A 23,118-nucleotide genomic window follows, 5' to 3' on the forward strand; every position below is an offset into this window, starting at 1 on the left:
TGATTTAAAAATGCACAAAATAAAGCACATAACAGATGCACTATCATATTTAAATGCCTGTGATTACTGACCAAGGTGTCCCTGCTGGTGTAATGGACCATCCATCCTTCCTTCACCATCGTGCTGCTCTTCCTCTTTGTGTGCTTGATGGATTGTACGACCCTCATTAGCGGAATATTATTGCTTGTTGATGGGCTAAAAAATATTTAATATTTATGATAAATATTGATAATTTCAATTTTTAAAAGTCATATACATAAGCAAGTCCTTTTTAAAGATAATAAGAAGAAAAACAATGGCTTAAGAAGAAAATAAATGTATCCTGTTAGGCTGATACACAGTTGATCTATAAAAGATTATGATAACACTAAAGTCCTCATTATTTGTCATAAATATTTTCCAGAGATCACAAAACATAAGAAAACAAGGAACAGAGCAGAAAGAATCCTCCTCAATTGGAATATCTGGAGCCTGGGAAATGGTCCCATTTGGGATTGGTGTTGAGAAAGCTTCCAGCCGTAGGTAACATGGTAAGTTAGTATATTCACAACCAGGCAAAAGACAAGTATACCTATACTCAAATTCTCACGGTTCAAAAGTCAAATTTCATTGTTCATGTTGTTAGTACTTCTAGTAGAAGAAACTGGAAAGAAAATTATTTAAAGATATTAAGAAAATAAATAATGTAATGAGTCAAATTGGTTAACACTGAAACATAGGCCAGTAACAGTGTGGCTAGAAAAAAAGAGCAATTTTGGGGGTGTGTATGAAAAAAACACTGTTTTTGAATTTGAGTCTCAAAGAGTTAAAAAATACTTTCTCTTAAAATTATGAAATATTCATGCTTAGGAAACTAAATTCTTTCAATAGTCTTTAAATTGGGTAAATAAGTTTTAGTTAATAATGATTATGATAAGACCTGTATTTAAGGATAAGCCAAACTGAATAAATGACAACTTTGCCACGTGAGATTGATAAATGACCCATTTCCTTTAAATATCTCTTTGTTGCCAATGAAAAATAAAACCTGCCAAAATGGTAATATTCTACTATGAAGTAGTACATCCTTATAGGGCTGTAATACAAAATACTGAATTCCTGTTAACAGAGGAGATATTTACGAGGTTTATAATCAAATAGCATTTTTACAAAGTGCTAAAAGTCAGATTAATGTGGTAGTATGAAAATTACCCCCAAATTCAGCACTAACATTTTTGTGTAACAGTCTCAGGCATATATTCTTACCATGTATCACATCGGGCAATCTACTTGCATGAAGGCTGTGAAACTGGTTGCTTTAACTCAGGGGTGGGGAACCTTTTTTCTGCCAATGGCCATTTGGATATTTATAACATCATTCGAGGGCCATACAAAATTATCAACATAAAAATTAGCCTGCTATATTTGGCCAAACATTTAATTAACTCACCCCTAACGCCTTGGCAGAGCCAAACCAAATGATTTTGCAGGCCTTATATGGCCCTCGGGCCAGATATTCCCCACCCCTGCTAAACTGGTGGTTTAATGCTGGCACTTTGTGAGCGCTGCTCCACAGCTAGATATCACATCTAGACTATATTTAAATAAAGCATTTTTGTCTTTAAGAAAACAGAATTCTCATATCTATCTATCTTGAGTGGATGGTAAGAGTAATATAATTTATTTCAGAAATACTGTAGTGCATGTAAAAGAATAAGCCACAATTTAATTAGATTTTAAATTACATTTTTATTCCACTTAAAGAGATTAAGTGGAACAAGTACAGCTCCGTTTTTCTTCATTAACGGGGCTCCTGGACCTACCTTGCTTTTGGAAAAGGCTTGCAATACCTAAACATGTATTACCTGATTGTTTTCACAGCTTCTTCATCTCTTTCCACATCAAGATCAGATGGATCAAGGAAGAACATTTTATCTTCTGGGGGAGATGGTTCTTCCATGTCATCCAAACCCCTACTACCATCACTGTTCATGTCACTATTGTCAATATCCATTGGTATATCTGACTCTGTTCCTAGACTGGAAGGTTCTGGCAAAATTTTAAATGAATTAGAGTTTTATACTAATAGGATATCAACACATCCAAACAGAAACAATATATTAAATGTGGAAAATAGTTTTAAAACTCTTTAAATAATCAGTAAAATTTGAAAGATGCTCAAATTAATTAGTATACAGATAATAAATATACATTAAAATAAATATAAATAGTATTTCATATCCATTTGACAACAGTTGTAAAAGTGAAAAAAATAAATGAAAAGATTTCAGTAATGTAGAAAAATTAGACAATCGATCATGCTCTGTCAATGATGTAAACAGCAAGCTTAGAAAACACGCCTTAAGAGAAAATGTTAAACTCTTAAGGAGCTGTAAAATTTCATCCCTTCTCTTTTCCTCCTACAAAACCACTTACATTCAATTTCTACCAGTCATGGAAATGTTAAAGAAAAGTTATGCTGAAAGTTTAGAGTCATTACTCCTTCCTTCCAAAAATGGTAATCACTTTATTAACAGTCTTGAAAAGAGAAAAAAAAAAAAAAAAAAAAGGCAAAAAAGGGGAAATGCCTAGCTAATGATTATTTGATGGAGAAAGAGACAGTGAGGCTGTACAATGTGTTCTAATAACTATGAACTAAAAAGCCAGACCATATGGATTCAAATCCAAACTCTACCACTTATTGGCTGTATTTCATGGGCAAATCATTTAATATCTTTGTGCCTAAGTTAACTCATCTGTAAATATTTAACATCAAGGGTTGTTCTTAAGTTTAAATTTCTATGTGTAAAGAGCTTAGAATAGTACCTGGCACATAGTAAGCAGTGAATAAATGTTAGAACTATGAAATAGTTCTAGGGATAACAACAGGGTTTTAAAGTAAATCTTTTTATATCTAAAGATGAAAGAAGATGAAGAGGAAGAAGAAGAAAAAGGTAAAGATACAAATTATGAACAACAAACATGCATCTATCAACAAGTGAATCTAAGAATCAAGTGAATAAATAATCTGATGTACAGAATGAACTGGTGATTATAATAGAATCAGGGACATAGAAAGGGAATGGACTGACTATTCTTGGGGGGGAAAGGGGTGTGGGAGATGTGGGAAGTGACTGGACAAAAATCGTGCACCTGTGGATGAGGACAGTGGGTGGGGAGTGAGGGCGGAGGGTGGGGTGGGAACTGAGAGGAGGGGAGTTATGGGGGGAAAAAAGAGGAACAAATGTATTAATCTGAACAATAAAGATTTAATTAAAAAAAAAAAAAGATGAAAGAAGATATGCAGCACTATTAGCTATATTAGACCCTAAAGTGGTAGGTGGTTAAAGGAAAGATGGAAGGTATAATTTCTAATAAAAGTACACCATTACTGATCTCTGAATCTTGCTTGATTATTAAATCAGAAAAAAAGTCATTTAAAAACACAGAATAAAATATGCGAATATAACCATATACAAAGATAATAAACAAAAGAATTGTGACCTTTTCTAATCTTTTATAAAAATTAAGAAAAAGAATTTTACCTCCATTGAAGGTAACCTCTCCAAGGCAGTCTCTTGGCACTTTTGATGCACAGCGTTTATGGCAGTTAAATTTGCAATCTAAAATAACAATATTCAGCTTATTAACTTATGTAAAAAGTTAGGCAATATCAGATATGACTCAAGACTTTCTTTAAATCACTCACAAATAGAGTATTAGAAATGACAATGATGATAAAATTAAGTTTTCCTCTACTAAGAACTCAGGTTTTGGACCAAAGGTCTAGTTTCAAATTCTGAGGCCAACTCTTAACAATTTAACTCCTCAGGGCTCAGTTTATCTGTAAAATAAAGTTAAAATGTTGCTGGCAAGTCCATGTTTCCTTCTCTTACCTCACATTCCTTTCCAATACATGTTAGGCCTTACTTCTTAATTAATTTCTAATTATTAGGTCCTAGTGCATATGCAGAAAAGAGACTAAGATTTGACAACCAGTTATTGGGAATCAGTGAGGGCCTTCCCATACAACTTTGTAAGGAAGAACTGAGCTTCTCATGTATGAGGTCTCCCACTTATACATAACTAGAGGCCTGGTGCACAAATTCGTGCGCAGGTATGGTCCCTAGGCCTGGCCTGTGATCAGGGCCATCTTCCCCTGCTGCCTGCAGCCGGCCCCGCCCCCCCCGCTGCCACCCACCCCCACTTGCCACCCACTCCTGGTTCCCCGTTCGCCATCAGGCAATCAGAGCCTGCTGGCTGCGGGGAGGGACCAAGAGGTCGGCCATTCCGCCTGCTCCCTGGCCCTGCCCCCTACCCCAGTTCCCCATTTGCCATTGGGCGATCGGAGCCTGCTGGCCGGGGAAAGAGACCAAGAGGTGGTCAGTGCGCCTCATAGTGACTGGCCATCCGAGGCTTGTCTGTGCCTCGGGCCGGCCCTGGCCAGCTGGGGGGCTGAGGGGACTGGGCGCCTCCATCTTGTGGCTGTGGGTGCTGCCATCTTTGAGGGCGTGACAATTAGCATATTCCCTCCTTATTGGTTGTGGGCGCTGCCATCTTTTGCAACGGCGTGAGGGTCAATTAGCATACTACCCTTTTATTATATAGGATGTTTCTTTCAGCCTATAAGAACTTCAGTTGATAGCACTGCAGATCACTGTTAGGTACAAGCGATTCGATACTACTCTGTAACTCAGTGGTTCTCTAACTGTGATCCCAGACCAACAACATAAGCATCATTTGAGAACTTGTTAGAAATGCAAACTCTTGGGTCCTACTCCAGACCTACTACATCAGCAGCTCTGGGAGTGGGGGCTGAGAAATGTGTGTTTTAATAACCTCTTTAGGTGACACTAAAATTGAAACCCACTGTTATAACTACGGTATAACACCACCTTAGAAATACATCTATCAGCAATAACTGGGTAAAAATAATTTCAAGTCCTGACTTAAAAAAGAAAAAGCCCCACAGAATTAATAATTTAGTGGATAATAACATTTCATCATATAACACTGTCCTTTTATAACACAGAGGCGCCCCCCCTGTGGGAGCACAATGACCACCAGGGGGCAGCTCCTGCATTGTTGACCCTCTGGCCCCTGGAGGTCAGTGCACATCATAGCGACCAGTTGTTCCGCCATTCGGTTGGTTTGCATATTAGCCTTTTATTATATAGGATATGCTCTAAAGTTGCCTTGCAGTTTTAATATAACAAAGTAAAAAATTAAAAGAAGTGAATAAATGAATAACTGTTCTTGGAATTGTATTTTTTCCTCAAATAACCCAGCATAAATGTTTTGTATTTTCTTAGCTTGAAAAGTGAATGAAAATGATAACTATTTTACTTTTTAAGCATCTTAATTCATATTATAAAAATACTAGGCTCTGGCCAGTGTGGCTCAGTTGGTTGAGTATTGTCAGTGCACCAAAAGGTCTTGGCTTCGATTCCTGGTCAGGGCACATACCCAGGTTTCGGGTTTGATCCCCGATTGGGGTGTGTATAGGAGGCAACCAATCAATGTTTCTCTCTCGAATCAATGTTTCTCTCTCTCTCTCTGGCTCCCTTCCTCTCTTTCTAGAATCAATGAAAAAAACATATCCTTGGGTAAGGATAAAAAATAAATAATAAAAAATATAGAATCACTGAAATTTTGGTGGTTTTTGATTGATAATCAAAATAACTAGAACTATAACCTACTACTTTCTGAAACAATATAATCACAAACATTATTCTTTTAGAGCTCTGAGAAGTTAAACTAATAATCCAGTGGCAGAGTTAACTGGTCATTTCAAAGTTCATGGATCTACATATTTATTTCAGTTCCTCTACAAAATATTGGTTTTAGAATGTATCTGTTCTGCTGAGCAGAGCAGCACTATTTTACTACCTTTTCTAAGATTATCTGCTGGCTAGAATTTGTACATCTGTTATTAATGTTCTTTCCCAAAACATTCCTTAGTGGCTGCTTGCCAATACACTTTAGTGTTGATATTTTAAAGTATTAACATATATTAAATCATATTCAAAACTAAGCTGTTGAAATAAAATTTCAACATGTAATTATGCCTGCCTGATGCTTATTAAATACTTGACAACAATTATACAACCTGTTTTCTATTTGATGCTCTCCTATGCTGTCATATTGTTACCAAGAAAATTTTCTTTTCTTACATACTTGTTAAATTTATATACAATTATTTGATTGTGTGCTATAAACAGGATTTATTATTGCAAAGACCTCAAACATAATGTTTATTTAGATAAAACTGATTTGTTCAATTCCACAAATACTTCTATTATATAAAAAAAGTATGGTACCAAGAACTGTTAAAATAATCACATGAAAAATAAGTACATAAGATTTTAGAAAGATTACTTGTCATATCCTGGCTTAATGACGAATAACACATTCCAACTCTGTTTTGGTTTTCACAGTATTGTACAGCATTGCTGAGAGACATGAGATTTTTAAAAAAGATAAAATCATTTTAGGCAACATAAAAACATTATATAATTATACAGGAAAAATTATTCCATTATTCTATTAAAACCCTGGTTCATTAACAGATGTTTTTGGAATACTATGATAGTGTTTTGGGTTAGTATCCAAATATGGTGGCTCCTATTATAAGTGGCTTCTACTATATTCCACCTATTTTCAGGAACAGCAGTTTTGTACCACTCTTCTAGCTACATAATTAATAATAAAAATAACTAAACTCTTGTAGTATGTGTGTATGAATATTTAATGAAAAAAGGAAATCATTACTTTACATCTCATCTGTTTTTGGAATTAGAAAGACTTAAGCTCAAATACCAGCTTACCTGCTTACTAACTGTTCTGTATTGGCAAGTGTTAAGCAGCCATATCTTAGAGATCCAAATTCTAGTTTTCCTGTTTATATTCTAATTTTTCTCTAGCACAGTTCCTGGTACATAAGACACATTTCAGATAGTAGTAGTAATTAATATGTGTATCTTCTTTCTTTCTTTCTTTTTTTAATATATTTTATTGATTTTTTACAGAGAGGAAGGGAGAGAGATAGAGTTAGAAACATGGATGAGAGAGAAACATCGATCAGCTGCCTCCTGCACATCTCCCACTGGGGATGTGCCCACAACCCAGGTACATGCCCTTGACCAGAATCGAACCTGGGACCTTTCAGTCCACAAGCCAACGCTCTATCCACTGAGCCAAACCGGTTTCGGCTTCTTTCTTTTTTAAGTTAACAATTATGAGACCAATTTCTCTGCTTAATGCTTCTAAATATAAATATTTTAAACCTATATTTGCTAATAAAGACAGATATAAATTTTACTTAAGAAAAACATCCAATCCTACCTTTACATTGCATTCCTTGGCGAAAGAGGCCTTTCAGTAACCGCTTGCAATACTGACATATTGTGGGACGGGTATAAGAGTGAACAGCAAATGTGTGCGGAACTTTTACTCTGCACATTACCATCTTTTCCATCCAGATTGGGCGACCACTCCAAGAAGGAATTCTCTTACTTGGTTCTTGGTGAACATGTGACTAAAACATAAGTAATTTCCATAAGCATAAGTCAATATTAAAAAAATATATTAAGAGCTGGGTTTGACCACAAAAGTCATTTTTTTTTTAACAATACAGCCCAAACTCTAAAAATGTGGATCTCAGCAGTTTGCTTTGGAAGCTTAACTGGCCAACTCTTGAAGGAAAAAAGAGCAAAATTTCTTTGCTATTTATGATTTTTAAAAAAAGGGTATTTTCATTCTCACATACACAGATTCACCGGTTAGTTATTTTTTGCCAGGCACACATGGCATTTTTCAAATAAAACATAAAAGCCTTAAAGTCGATTTATAACAGATGTTCAAATCCCTCCAAAAATCTTACCGAGGAATTAATCATGGGAAAAGCAAATAAATAAAATACAGAAAGTGTTATTGCTATTCATGTTAAATTACAGAACACAATGTCTGAAAATATTTCAAAACAAATATTTTTTCAAATTTATTTTAATACTAAAATATGTGTGTAAAAATTTAAGTTTAATTAATGATGATATACATAATGGCAGATGTAAAATTAATTAAAACGTTACCTCCAGTAATTACCCTTTACGAAGTTCCTTGATATTTAAAATGTTTTCCAGTTATTTACACTTTTTCTTTTTTTGAGCAAGAAAAATTAGAGGAGGAGCTGATTAAAAATTTTTGTGTAACCTGAGGAATAAGCGGATTTTTGCAACTATAGCTCTTTCTATATATTCTAAAGAAATAATCATATTAAATTATATGTCAGTTCAATGTGGCTCATTCCATTCATTCAATGTTCATTGATTACTATAGGCCAGGCCTGATACTATGTATGGGGATATAAAAATAAATATAGTCCATGTTTTCAAGCACAAAATCAAATACCTAACTACTTTCTAGATGTATTACATATTTTGTTGTTGCTGCTTGCATCTTCACAGCTAGAACTGAGGTCCTGAGATCTTTCACATGCTTTCTGTAACTAGTCATGTCTGTAATTTAGAAAAGTTGAGTCATTCTATACTGATATATTCAACCAACAGAGGGAAAATAAAGTAGAAGAACCAAAAGACAGAGAAGTGTAAGGGAGAAATAAAAGGAGGGAGAGAAAAAGATTTTTTTGAAGAAAGTAGGAAGAAGAAAAAAGAAAAGCACAGCTGAATAGAGGAGAGCACTCTAAAAAGAATACAAATATAGCCTCCGATGTATAGTTTTTCACTAATGTGTAGCCAGAAATTTTCTAAAATGAATTATGAAGTAGTTTAAGAAAGGTACAAAAAGAATATTAAAACCCAAACCAAACTTGTATGCTTTATTTGTCCAAGGTGTCCGGCTCTAGTCTGCCCTCTCCCCACTCCACCACCCTCCCCACACACCCTTCATCCATATTGCTATGTATGGAGCACCTTCAGCAAAAGGACCATCACAATGATTCTGCAAAGCTAACAAAGAAGCCAACAGGAACCAGAAACAGATGTTTAGGCCTTTGTTCATCCTTGGCTCCCTATTCTAGTGGTGACTCAACACTACTTCTTGCTCCTGCTTGTACCACTTTCAGTGTGTCTCAAGTTTAAAACACATAAGATGGAATAAGACTAATTTAGCCGGTCATCATCAAATGTATTAAGATATCCCTAAAAGGAAGAATTTTCCTAACACATCCCTTCATACGCCAATAGCCAGTTAGTGATTGCCTTTTGTCAGGTCCTGCTGGGATTGGGGTATTTGGGACATGGTACAGAACACGTGTGCAAGGACTATGCCACAGCATGGAGTCTGCACATGAGAACTTAGGAGGCTCTTACTGTGTAGCACTTGCGAGTTAATTCCTCTCTATCCTAGGTTCAGATTTGAGGTTGTTTCCCTCTCCTCACTGCCATCTCCTTTATTCCTAGAGTGTCCTCTTTTCCCACTCTTCCTTCCCTGATTTTCCTCCCTGAGTTCTTTTACTGTACCTCCTTCCTTTTTGAGATTGCATGCATGGACTGGCATTTCACTCTACAATTTCTACCTGTTCTAAAATACTCCACACAATCTAACCAATTCAAACATATACTCTACTTCTGATATGTCCCTATGGAATTTTCATCTTCAGGATAAAATATAAACTAATGAATTAAAACGTAATGCCTTATTCATCTGCTCTGTCCTGTTATTTCCTAATCTAGTAATTCCAACTAAGGGTAGCTGGCAGACCAGTATCATTTGTAGGACTCTTAAAAAGAACATATCTCTATCCTACAGTCCCCATTCCTAGCTAAGTTTCCTGTGCAGTTCATGTATAAAACGCACCAGCTTTGCTTTTACCAATCTTTCCCCAAGCTCTTGCATACCTTTATAACTCACTATTCTCAGTTCCTTATGCAACAGCAGTCTTCTACTTTAAAAATCTCAAATAGGACTAAGCAATATAGAAATATGTGATTTTCTGGTGAAAGAATTTCAGGAGCTTTTACTCTGGTGCCTCAGTTTACAAAATATAGTGATTAGGGCATCAAGAAAACAGCCCAAAGGCTTGATTTTAGCATTAATTTACAGAAGACCAAAGGGTTTATAGAAACAACTAAACTATGAATAAAAATCATTTTAAGTACTATCAAATGAACAAGAAAGTTATTTCTTTCTTCCCTGATCCTCTACCTTTATACTTGAAGGGTACAATATATAAGAAAAAGCTTGCCCTGACTGGTTTGGCTCAGTGGATAGAGTGTCAGCCTGTGGACTGAAGGGTCCAGGGTTCGATTCCGGTCAAGGGCATGTACCTTGGTTGTAGGCACATCCCCAGTAGGGGGTGTACAGGAGGCAGCTGATCAATGATTCTCTCATCATTGATGTTTCTTTCTCTCCCTTCCTCTCTGATATCAATAAAAATATATATTTTTAATTTTTAGAAAAAAAAAACAGTTCTGGATTTAGTTCTAATAGCACTTACTAAATTTGCTCTATGACTTCAGTGAAGTCACTTGACCATTCTGAGTCTCAACTGTCTCATGGTATACAGATGTACTGCTATATCTTACTGGAATACTGTGAGGATCAGTGGGGGCACTCATGCATTCATTCATCACTGAGTATAACTACTAAGTACCAGGTAATGTGCTGGTCATGGAAATGAGCATTGCTTTCTTTCTTTCTTTATTTTTTTTAAAATATATTTTTATTGATTTTTTACAGAGAGGTAGGGAGAGAAATAGAGAGTTAGAAACATCGATGAGAGAGAAACATCGATCAGCTGCCTCCTGCACAGCTCCCACTGGGGATGTGCCCGCAACCCAAGTACATGCCCTTGACCGGAATCGAACCCGGGACCCTTCAGTCCGCAGGCCGACGCTCTATCCACTGAGCCAAACCGGTTTTGGCAGAGCATTGCTTTCTTTAAATAGATCATAAACTCCTTGAGAACAGTCCAGTATACAAATATTACACACACCATTAGGAGGTCTGAAAAGTGCTATGGCATTCAGAAAATAAAATAACTTCTAGGTAGTAAGGGGAAAATCAGGAAAGGTAGCTGTTGAGCTAGGCCTAGAAAAAAAATATAGAGGAGCAAGGATGTGTTCAGGGAATGTTGAATAGTACAGACGTCAGACACATAGAATATATAAAAGTTTTCTAGTCAGGAGTTGTGTATTAAGCTGTAATGGGATAAGGTGGTCCATATGTAATATGTAACATGAAGCAAAGTATGGAGACCAGGTGTCAGGATACTGGTCAAGAGACTAATGCAGTGAGGTGCAAGTGATAATGTGATCCCAAAAGTATACAAAATGCAGTTCATTACTATTGGTAAGCCCTGTCTCCATAACACATTTTAAGCTTCTTAACTGTAAGAATCTTACTATTCTTTAGCATAAAACTTATGTTCTAAAATGATGTCGTATATCCTATACAACCTAAGGAATACCTAGTACAGTGCCGTTCTAATACCTTAGAATACGTACCTCTTCAGTGGGAAGGGCAACATACTCAGTTTGTAGAGGTCTTGGGACTGAGAGGCCAGGTCCTGGTAGAGACACATTTGACAGGCGCCTCTTTCTTACTCCACTACAGTTATTTGGAATCTTGAAGGCACAACGTTTATGATAATTTAATCCACAGCCTAAATATATTTTAAAAGGTTAAAAAAAGAAAATAAGAACCCAGACAACAGGCTAAATGGAAGCTAACAAATTCAAAAACAGGAAATGTGTAAGAAGGTTTATTTAGAATGATCAAGTTAGTAGAATGGTAGTTCTTGAACTGTGGTCTCCAAGTATGGCATCACCTGAGAATTTGTTAAAAATGTAAATTAGCAAGCTCTACCCTAGACCTATTGAATCAGAAGCTAGCAAATCAGTCCTTGAGGTGATTCTGATGCATGGTAAACTTTGAGAATTACCGGGCTTAAAGCACTTCAACAAATTGTGGCCTGTGTACCAAATCCTTTCTAGGACATTTGAAAATTATATGAAATTCAAGTTTCAGTGTTCATAAAGAATTTTATTAGAACACAGCAATATAACATGCTCAATTTTCTTTCACACTATAACAGCAGAGTTAAGTAGTTTCAAGAACATATGGCCAACAAACCTTAAAATATTTACTCTGGCCCTTTACAAAACAATTTCATTGATCCTTCACCTTAGAGCAGTGGTTCTCGACCTTGGCTGCACATTAGAATCACCTGGGAATCTTTTTAAAATCCTGATTTCTGGGCCTCATCCTCCGGAAATTTTGTTTCTTTGTTATGGGGTAAGGCCACAACATTAATAACAAAGAAACAGAATTTCTGGAGGATGAGGCCCAGAAATCAGGATTTAAAAAAGATTCCCAGATGATTCTAATGTGCAGCCAAAGTTGAGAACCACTGCCTTAGAGTTTTTTAAACAGAAATCTGCACCTCATCCTATTCCCTAGCAATTCTAATTTATAACAACTTTGTTGTTGCATGTAAAACATTAATGTTTTAAGAAGAGAATAAAGAAGTTAATATCATTTAGCCACTACTTAGTGCCAAGAATTTTACCCATATTCCCTCATTTAACTATTCACTCTTCATGAAAGCAGTGGAGAATACATTTTACAGACAGAGAAATGATCCTGAGAGGTTTATTAAGTTGCCCAAGAATATGACCCAGTAAGTGGCAAAGGAAAGACCAAAGTCTAGATCTCTCCAATTCTAAACCTGGGTTACTACCCAGTCACCAACTAATGATCTTATTTTTTCCTTGATGATTAGAGAATGCAAATGTGAAATCCTATTTCAAATGATACAACATTTAGAACACATACCTTCACATTTCAGACCCTGACGTACCAGTCCCCAGAGCATCTCACCACAATAATCACAAAAAGTAGGAGCTTTGTAAGAATGTACATAGAGAGTATGTGGACGAATCTGGAAGTCTTCTACTGTGGCCAAAGCTTTTAAAAAAAGAAAAATATTAAATAAACCTTATTATACTTATACTTGCTATGAGCTTAGGAATGTTGGTCATGTTCATTTATGATGAAGTACAGAATAATTTTTTCTCTGAAAGTTTCATCTGACCATAAAAATAAAGTATTTTTAGCATTTAATATTGTGGTTTTTTAAGCTCTATTTTAGGAAGTTCATCAGCTTCAATTAATTTCAACTCCAAAAGCAGGTCCTATAGGTAGATATTTTGACCGCCAAAAGCCTTTTCTCAAAGTGACAAGACTGGATTTCAAGCAGTTGTTCGGTCTATTTTAGCCAATTAAAAACAGTCTAACTTATAATACACCGAGAAATAGAATGCTAAAATAAAACCAACCAACCAAACAAATAAATAAATAAATTTGTGGAACCTGACCTCAATTTATAGCAATGTTCCTGTGAGAAATGTACTCAGTTCTAACTTAAGTTCTCAGGATATGCTCCTTGTCTGTTCTCCATAGTCCTAAGTGGTTAACAAAGAGTCTCCTTTCCCCTCTATAAGCAAATGAACAGTAGACACATCTGCCAGTAGACATCATCTCACCTACACCTGCAAGTCATTAGTATCCACAGTGGCCTGATGAAGAGTCTGTAACAAAGAAGGACTGGATGTGAACATGACCTCCAGGGAGGACAGGGAATAAAGCTCACCCAAAGTGAAGAGGAAGACAAGGGCTAAGAAGTACACAGATGACTGGGGCTGTGGTATAGCAGATGAACGATAAATGTAGGTACTAGATGAACTGGAAGGATCAGGGACTAATAAGGAAAGGTGATGCTCAGAGAGCATCTCAAAAACAGGCTGCAAAAATGAGCTTGAAAAGAGGAAAAACTGGTGGCAGGACTCTGGACTCTTGGCTGGCTTTCCTTTCTTTCCTTCCCTTCCTTCTCTATCTCTTCCTCTCATGCTTTTCCTCTCTCCCTCCTTCAGTCCCTGCCAAACAAGGAGTTTTGCAAGCCTACATATGCATTCTTTGTTCCTTTACACTCCTCACTAACAATCCTGCCCATCTGTTATTGGATGAGATCTGAAAACGCAGGAGCTAAGAAACAATGAATGGCAAGAATGGGTGAAAGAGGGAAAGGAGAGATGGATGAAAGAGGGAAAATGTCCACTGAGAACAAGGAAAGGAGCATTATTTAAATCATGGAAACACCCAGCATTGCAGTTGCCTCTTCCACATCTTCATTACTTCTCTTATTTTTCTTATTTTCTTTTCTGAACCCCAATTCTTTTCTTTTATACTCTTTACAAAAATGGGAAAAGGGGGACAGAATTTTAGTGTAATTACTTTGTTTCTTTGGCTCAAAGAAGAGTATATTTCTCTTCTAGTTCAATTGATAATCCCTTTAGCTTAGTAACACTCAAGTAATTCAGGGCTTATTTTCCTAGTTTCTCATCTGTGATACAATCTTTCTGAAAGTAAAAATTATGTGGTAATCATTACTGAAAGAAATAAGCAACTATAATACAAAGACAAAGTATAATGGAACATAGCATTTAGTTGGAGAAAAAAGGGGGAGGGAAAACAAAATAAAAGAAGCTATTTACTTACCTGAAAGAACAACTTCTACTAGGTCTCCTTCATGTATTTCATCTGCTGAGGTAATCAGCTGCAAAATATTTTCTGAGTTCAGGTCATGGCGAAAGAGAAGAATTTTGTCATACATGCCAAAGAATCCACACTCTGGAAACTGCAGGAAAATAGTCTTATATCAGTATACACATAGCTATCTGCTTTTATAAGGAAATGTCTCAATTTTATGAAAGAATTTTAACCCTTTTCGGTCTAACGTCGAGGCTGACTCGACAGACCAGGCGCTAGGAGCAGGTCCAATGTCGAGGCTGAGGTCGACACCGAAAACCGGTTCAACATTCAATCCCGTCAATTAATCTGGACCAGACTGTTTGAATTTCAAAAATAAAATTGGACTGCAAAGGGTTAAATGTAGTTTTTAGCCTAACACTATCTATTTGCTAACAATTCTACTAACATCTACAAGACTGATCATGTACTTAAGCATCCTGGTTAACTTTCAAGTTCAAAATAGAAAAGTAAACAAATATAATTACTGATTATCTTAAAACACACGTCTCTTAGAAATACAGGATTTCTTCATTCAGTTACTGATGGAGTATATAAGTTTGAACTTATTGCTATTCTATCTTAGATAGCCAGAAACATAAGCAGTCTTTCTTGCACTCTAGAAATGAACTTCCTCGATGGTTGGATACTAGCCACATGCAGTTACTTAAATTTAATTAAAATCAATAAAATTAGAAATTTAGTTCCTCAGTCACTCTAGCCACACTTCATGTGCCCAATAGCCACCTTAGCTACTGGCTACCATTTTGAACAGTGCAGATATAGAACACTTCCATCATCGTAGTAAATTGAATAGTGCTGGTAGGTCAACAATTCCCAAACACAGTCACAAAGTTCCAAAAATCCAGTATTTTTTCTATATGTATATATAGACTCTAGCATTTACCCAATATTTTCTTTCATCTATTCACTGTAATTACAAATACATGATTCATTATGGTATCTTTGAAAACAAAACAACTTTTGGTCATAGCAGGAGACTTACAGATCTGTTTATATTTGCCCTAAGCATATTATTTCAATACATCTACATTTTTTGACTACAGTGCTTTGATACTTTGGGGTTTAGTAAACCAAGGACTAAAATATAAAAGTATGTGTTCTAAAATGTTTTTGTAGTTAGTAAAATTATTTAGGAGAAGAGATGCAAATCAAAACGACAATGCGTTATCATCTCACACCTGTCAGAATGGCTATCATCAACAAATCAACAAGTGTTGGAGAGGATGTGGAGAAAAAGGAACCCTTCTGCACTGCTGGTGGGAATGCAGACTGGTGCAGCCACTGTGGAGAACAGTATGGAGCTACCTCAAAAAACTAAAAATGGAACTCCCATTTGACCCAGTGATCCCACTACTAGGAATATATCCCAAGAAACCAGAAACACCAATCAGAAAGGATATATGCATCCCTATGTTCATAGCAGCACAATTCACCATAGCTAAGATTTGGAAACAGCCTAAGTGACCATCAGCAGATGAGTGGATTAGAAAGCTGTGGTACATCTACACAATGGAATACTATGCTGCGGTAAAAAAAAAAAAAAAGGAACTCTTGCCTTTTGCAACAGCATGGATGGAACTGGAGAGCATTATGCTAAGCGAAATAAGCCAATCAGAGAAAGATAAATACCACATGATCTCACTCATTTGTGGATTATAGAGAAAAACATAGACTGATGAAAAGGGACAGATCCAAAGACTGAGAAACAGCGATCAGGCTATCAATCCCCTGAAGGAAAGTAGGGGAGGGCGGGGGTAAGGGGAAGAGATCAACCAAAGGACTTGTATACATGTATATAAGCCAAACCAATGGACATGGACAACAGGGGGATGGGAGCATGAGTGTGCGGGAGGGAGGTTGGGGGTTAATGGGGGGGATGAGGACACATTTGTAATACCTTAACTAATAAAAAAAAATAAAATTATTTAAGAGAAAATTTTAAGTGCTTATTTTACAAAATAACTGTGTTTAAATGTTAATTCAATTAAAAAAAAGAGACCATTTGCCTTGGGAAATGTTGCTCTAGATATTTCAAATTTCTTCAGTTAATCTTACAATTGTATGTTCTCATTTTGGCTCATAAAATATTCTTTAGTAAGCTACATAGTGTGCCACTGGCCTGCACTGAATGGCCTGAAATGTGTTCCACTATCACTGCACTCAGTGCAGGGATGTTGCTGAGAATATGGTTCATCTACTTGATATGACAGTTTTTCTTTGTGAGGACCAATAAAAGAAATTACTCTGGTTGGTTTTATAATATGAACAATTTGATCATGTAACTAATCATGTTTTGTTTACTTTGCCCATAGCAAAAGCAAAGCCAAGTCTGGGGCCCACTTCTAGCATCAAGCTAGGTTGGATTCGATGGTATGTGTTTTAGGTAGAGATACCAACCTAGCTTCATCTTAGTTTCTAACCTTTATTTTCCCATTAAAAATTCTTGTATATATTTCCAAAAAAGGTGTCAAATTTTTGAATAAGTTACATTTTAAAAATTTGAAAACAATGACTTAATTAGGAACTGAAGAGTTTATTTGTATTTTTTAAAACCTGGGTAAACAATGGAAAATACAGAATTACAATTTTTATAGCACTAATTATTCTTCCCATTATTTGTCTTACCATTAATATTTATAAAACTCCATAATTTGCTTTAAACATATATCTAACACTATAAAAATTTTCAATGGAAAAGAATGAAAAGAGAATAAAAAATTTTTTCATTAAATGATTTTAAAATTAAAATTTTATTACATTTTTATTATTAAGTTCTACACCATCTAATGGAGTATAAAACATCCCTGTAACTTGGTTGCGACAATTCTCAAGCATTAGTAAGAAAGGATTCCAGCCCAGCCGGTGTAGCTCAGTGGCTGAGCGTCGACCTATGAGCTTGGAGGTCACAGTTTGATTCCCGATCAGGGCACAATCCCCAATGTGGAGCATGCAGGAAGGAACCGATCAATGATGTTTCTATCTCTCCATCCATCTCCCTTCCTCTCTAACATCAATAAAAATGTATTTTCAAAAAAGAAAGGATTCCACATTCCATCATTATAAAAAATAAAATCTCTGAAAATATTTGTATGAATAAAACTCATTTTAAAAATTCTCATTTTGCACATGGACCTGTGGTTTATACAGACAAAATAGTCCTTGTCTTCCAGAAATTTACAATGTACTAATAGGAAGACTAAAATAAACACACACATACAACATGATAAGGGAAATGTGAAACATGAAAAATGAACAAAATTCTAAAAGACGGGGTAAAGAACTTTAATTGGGAAGGTGGAATACCACTTTAATAGTGATATTTAAAGTAGAATCATAACAAAAAGAGAAACAGGGTTTCCATGGAGAAAAAGTGAAAGTGCAAGTACAAGGTTAACTGGGAGAAGGTAAGTGGCTCAGTTGGTTGGAGTGCAGTCATGTGCACCAAAAGGCGTGCATAAAGGGTTATGGGTTCAATTCCCAGTCAGGGCATATACCTAGGTTGTGGGGTGGGGGTGGGGGGTCAATCCCTATGGAAGGCAACCGATTGATGTCTCTCTCTCACATCAATATTCCTCTCTCTCTCTCTCTCTCTCTCTTTCTCAAACAAAAATCTATAAAACATATCTCTGTAGACTTAATAAATGAATTTGGCAATGTAGCAGGATACAAAATTAACACCCAGAAATCTATGGCTTTTTAATACACCAATAATGAACTCACAGAAAGAGAAACAAAAAAAGCAATCCCATTTACTATTGCAACAAAAAAAGTAAGATACCTAGGAATAAACTCAACTAAGGAGGTAAAAGACCTATACTCGGAAAACTATAGGGCATTGAAAAAAGAGATAGAGGAAGACATGAACAAATGGAAGAATATCCCATGTTCATGGATTGGTAGAATCAACATCATTAAAATGTCCACCCTACCCAAAGCAATCTATAGATTCAATGCACGCCCCATTAAAATACCAATGGCATATTTCACAGACCTAGAACTCCAAAAATCCACCTGGAATATAAAAAGACCCTGAATAGCCGCAGCAACCTTGAGAAAGAAGAACAAAGTTGGAGGGATCACGATACCAGATATCAAGCTATATTACAAAACCATTGTTCTCACAACTGCCTGGTACTGGCACAAGAACAGACATATAGACCAATGGAACAAAAGAAGAAACCCAGAAACTGACCTAAACCATTATGCTCAATTAATATTTGGCAAGAGCATACAATGGAGTCAAGAAAGTCTCTTCAATAAATGGTGTTGGGGAAAATTGGACAGAGACATGCAAAAAAATGAAACTAGACTACCAACTTACACCATACACAAAAGTAAACTCAAAATGGATAAAGGACTTAAACGTAAGATGGGAAACTACAAAAATCTTAGAAGGATCCATAGGCAGCAAAATATCAGACATATGCCGTAGCAATTTCTTTACCAATACAGCTCCTAGGACAATGGAAACTATGGAGAAAGTAAACAAATGGGACTACATCATAATAAAAAGCTTCTGCACAGCAAAAGAAACCATCAACAAAACAACAAGAAAGCCCACTGCATGGGAGAACATATTTGCCAATGTTATTTCCGATAAGCATTTAATCTCCAAACTTTACAGGAAACTCATACAACTTAACAAAAGGAAGATAAACAATCCAATCAAAAAATGGGCAAAGGACCTAAATAGACACTTTTTGAAAGAGGACATACAGAGGCCAAGAGACATATGAAAACATGCTCTAAGTCACTAATATCTGAGAGATGCAAATCAAAACGACAATGAGGTACCATCTCACACCTGTCAGAATGGCTATCATCAACAAATCAACAAACGACAAGTGCTGGAGAGGATGTGGAGAAAAAGGAACCCTTGTGCACTGCTGGTGGGAATGCAGACTGGTGCAACCACTGTGGAAACAGTATGGAGATTCCTCAAAAAACTAAAAATGGAACTCCCATTTGACCCAGTGATCCCACTTCTAGGAATATATCCCAAGAAATCAGAAACACCAATCAGAAAGGATATATGCACCCCTATGTTCATAGCAGCAAAATTTACCAGAGCTAAGATTTGGAAACAGCCTAAGTGCCCATCAATAGGTGAGTGGATTAGAAAGCTGTGGTACATCTACACAATGGAATACTATGCTGTGGTAAAAAAGAAGGAATTCTTACCATTTGCAACAGCATGGATGGACCTGGAGAGCATCATGCTAAGCGAAATAAGCCAGTCGGAGAAAAATAAATATCACATGATCTCACTCATTTGTGGAATAACATGAACAACATAAACTGATGAACAAAAGTAGATCCAGAGACATATAAGCAACCAACAGACCATCTAACCTCAGAGAGAACTCGAGGGTGGGGAGGGTGTAAGAGATCAACCAAAAGACTTGTATGCATGCGTATAAGCATATCCCATGGACACAGACTGTAGGGGGGTGAGGGCATGTGCTGGGGGGTGGGAACGGCTGAGGAGAGGTCAATGGGGGAAAAGGAGACATATGTAATACTTTAAACAATAAAGAATTTAAATTAAAAAAATGCAAAACAAAACAAAACAAAAATTCCAAAACATATCCTCAGGTGAGAATTTAAAAAAAAAATAAAGTCACAGAACCTATCAACAACGTTAAGTGAGGATTGCTGTATTTAGTTTATTTCCCTAGGGCAGTTCTCAATTGGGGTAATATTACCCCTTCATACCCCCCCAGAAGATATGTGGCCATGTCTTGAGACACTTTTGGTTATTACAACCTGAGGTCTAGCAGCCAATGGATAAAGGCCAGAGATGCTGCTAAACAGCCTACAATGCACAAGACAGCCCACAAACAAAACTGACCCAAAATGTCCACAGTGCTAAAGTTAAGAAACACTACTGTAGGGAATAAGAGTATAGAGAGACTGGAAAATGTGGAAGGAAGTTGACAACCTTCTGAAAACTAGACATGCCCATATTTCCTTCCCTAGCTTACCTCAGCTTTGATTAAAAGAAAGAGGAAATGAAAGAAAACAGCAAAAGCCATCAGGGTAGAAGCAAAATAGGCCTTTAATTTAGCCTCTTTTTTTTTTTTTAAAAACATATTTTATTGATTTTTTACAGAGAGGAAGGGAGAGAGACAGAGAGCTAGAAACATCGATGAGAGAGAAACATCGATCAGCCGCCCCCTGCACATCTCCCACCGGGGATGTGCCCGCAACCCAGGCACATGCCCCCGATCGGAATCGAACCTGGGACCCTTCAGTCCGCAGGCCAACGTTCTATCCACAGAGCCAAACCGGCCTTGGCTAATTTAGCCTCTTTCCAAATTCCCCCAGGCTTTCCTAGATTTGCTTTCTACAGACTGTGCCAACAACTCCTCCTGACTGTGCAAAATGAAGTCTTTTCCTAGTCCATTTGGAAAATTAATAGAATTTCATAATGTTATCAAATTCCCACCTCTTATCAGCTCTCTTTGCCCACTTCAAACTCTTTCTTTGCTTTTACATTAAAGATGGCTTCAAGAATAAAAAACAGATCTTATCTTTTAATAACCATTTCAGAGAAGTTACTTTTTATGGTATGCATTTACATTTATTATAAAAGGTTCCAATACTTGCAAATAAAATTTATTCAAGCAACTGTATGTTGAGAGTTCTTTATGTGAACAGTTTAAAGTTCATGCCATGAAACTTTTGTCAGAAAAATGGTAATGAGGCAGGAAGTTTTCAAGTTTTTAATTCTATGTGGTCAAATACAATTTTTGCATGTTAACAAAGGAGCTTCAAAATTTAACATTTATCTGAACAAATAACTTACCACTATACACCTTTTAAAAAGGAACATGGGTTTTATTCTAAGTACAATGGGAAACCTTGAAGACTTTTAGTGTACATTTTAGTTTAAGTTTTTTTAAAAATTCTAACCGAAGTATAATGAGTAAGTGCACTAATCTTAATTAGAAGATAGACTACTATATACACATACGCACGTGCACACACACACACACCCATTACCACTACCTAGATCAAAATATAGAACATTCTCAGCACCACAGATTTCTTTACATTCATTTAATTTTAGAAGTTGAACACTAAAATCATTTTTAAATTTGATGTCAAATAAATCTTTACAGGACATCTTTCTAATAACTACATCATAGTAATAAGCTACACAAGGGCAAGGGCATTCTTTTTTCATGTTCCTTACTCAACTCCTAACACCTAGAACTTAAGTGTTTCACAGGCACTTACTGAAAAGGTTGTTGACTACTGAGCAAAGTTAACTAATTTAACACTACTATATTTCCCAGGGACAAATAATTTAACACCATTTTTAGGAAAGTATTAATTAAAGAATAATTTAAATGATTCTGTTTCTAAATACCGATAGAAGGCCCAGAGTCTAGATGAGTCAATGAGAAGATTACTCAACATAACTGAGTTTATTCTGAACTTTCATCATTAATCTCCAACCCAGAATTTTCTGGGTATGACATACCAGAGGAGCACTTCATTTAACATTTGCTATTTCTCTTTGACACAAACCAGAACAATCTTTTTTCATTTTCCTTCTTCCTTGTTTTTATTAGTTCTGATTACTTTAATTCAAACTATCTGGAACTTTTTATCCTAGCCAAGGTCTTAACCTGAATATCCAGCAAAATTTTTAAAAAAAACACCACACACTTCTTCCAGTTCGAGCCTCCAGATTAGTTATGGTTGCCTAACACTATTTGCTAAGACAAAAAGGACTAGGGTGAAGAGTAGGATGACGCCTAGCTTCTACAACCCAGCTGTCATAGAAAAAATGAGACAGGGAAACAACCCGTAATGACAACTGGTTTCCAGAAAACAAAAGATACAGCTGGGTTTTTTGCTCTACTTTGGCAGGACCTGAAAATTACAACCAACCAGTGCCTGCAGAGACAATGTATTCAGTCAAAGAACAGGCCAAAAACACTAGTTAATAAGGAAAGTCGTCAGGTCTAATGTCATGTAAATAGTCAAAACTAAAAAATGTTTAAAATAGTTAAAAACAGTCAGTCAACTTTAGTTAGAATTATTTCATTTTCAGTAAACACTGTTATAGCTTAAAGAATTTCCTTTCTCACCCCAATTACAATTACTATGCTCATTCAACAAATTAATGCAGTAGCAGTAGCATCTTAGAGGTACATCCCTTTGGCAATATGAAAGCAAGAAGTGGGAAACTAACATTCATTGAATATAGGTGTGTGTTTTTTTAATTGACTTTAGAGAGAGAAAAAAAAAAGAGAGAAAGAGAGAGAAACATCGATCACTTGCCTCCCGAACGCACGAGTCCTGACCGGGAATCAAACCTGCAAACCTAGGTGTGTGCCCTGACCAGGAATTGAACCCACCACCTTTGGTGTATGGGATGACGCTCCAACCAACTTGAGTTACACGGGCCAATGCTGAGCATAGTTATTATGCATTAGGTATTGTGCAAAGCACTTGTTATAGACAATTCCATTTAATTTCTTTGAAATTCCTAAAACAATCTCAGTTCTCTAATAAAATGAACACAAGCTCTGTTTTTTATAGTTTGTCATATGC

The 23,118-nt window shown here is 36.2% G+C and overlaps 1 protein-coding gene across 2 annotated transcripts in view; it reads right to left on the reverse strand.

Moving 5' to 3' along the window:
• Positions 1–23,118, reverse strand: part of PRKD3 (protein kinase D3) — a 63,392-nt gene that overhangs the window by 28,352 nt on the left and 11,922 nt on the right. For both annotated transcript variants that reach the window (XM_070429016.1, XM_070429017.1), the window contains exons 3-9: positions 14,497–14,635; positions 12,775–12,906; positions 11,445–11,602; positions 7,324–7,516; positions 3,525–3,602; positions 1,845–2,028; positions 72–195 (exon numbers count right to left, since the gene is read on the reverse strand). In XM_070429016.1, the coding sequence (XP_070285117.1) occupies positions 72–195; positions 1,845–2,028; positions 3,525–3,602; positions 7,324–7,516; positions 11,445–11,602; positions 12,775–12,906; positions 14,497–14,635 (1,008 nt within the window). The remainder of the gene's footprint in view (positions 1–71; positions 196–1,844; positions 2,029–3,524; positions 3,603–7,323; positions 7,517–11,444; positions 11,603–12,774; positions 12,907–14,496; positions 14,636–23,118) is intronic.

This window comes from Myotis yumanensis, unplaced genomic scaffold, assembly GCF_028538775.1.
Source record: "Myotis yumanensis isolate MYYU_CA2020_CCGP unplaced genomic scaffold, mMyoYum1.0.hap1 SCAF_11, whole genome shotgun sequence".
In the NCBI taxonomy this organism is placed as follows: Eukaryota; Metazoa; Chordata; class Mammalia; order Chiroptera; family Vespertilionidae; genus Myotis; species Myotis yumanensis.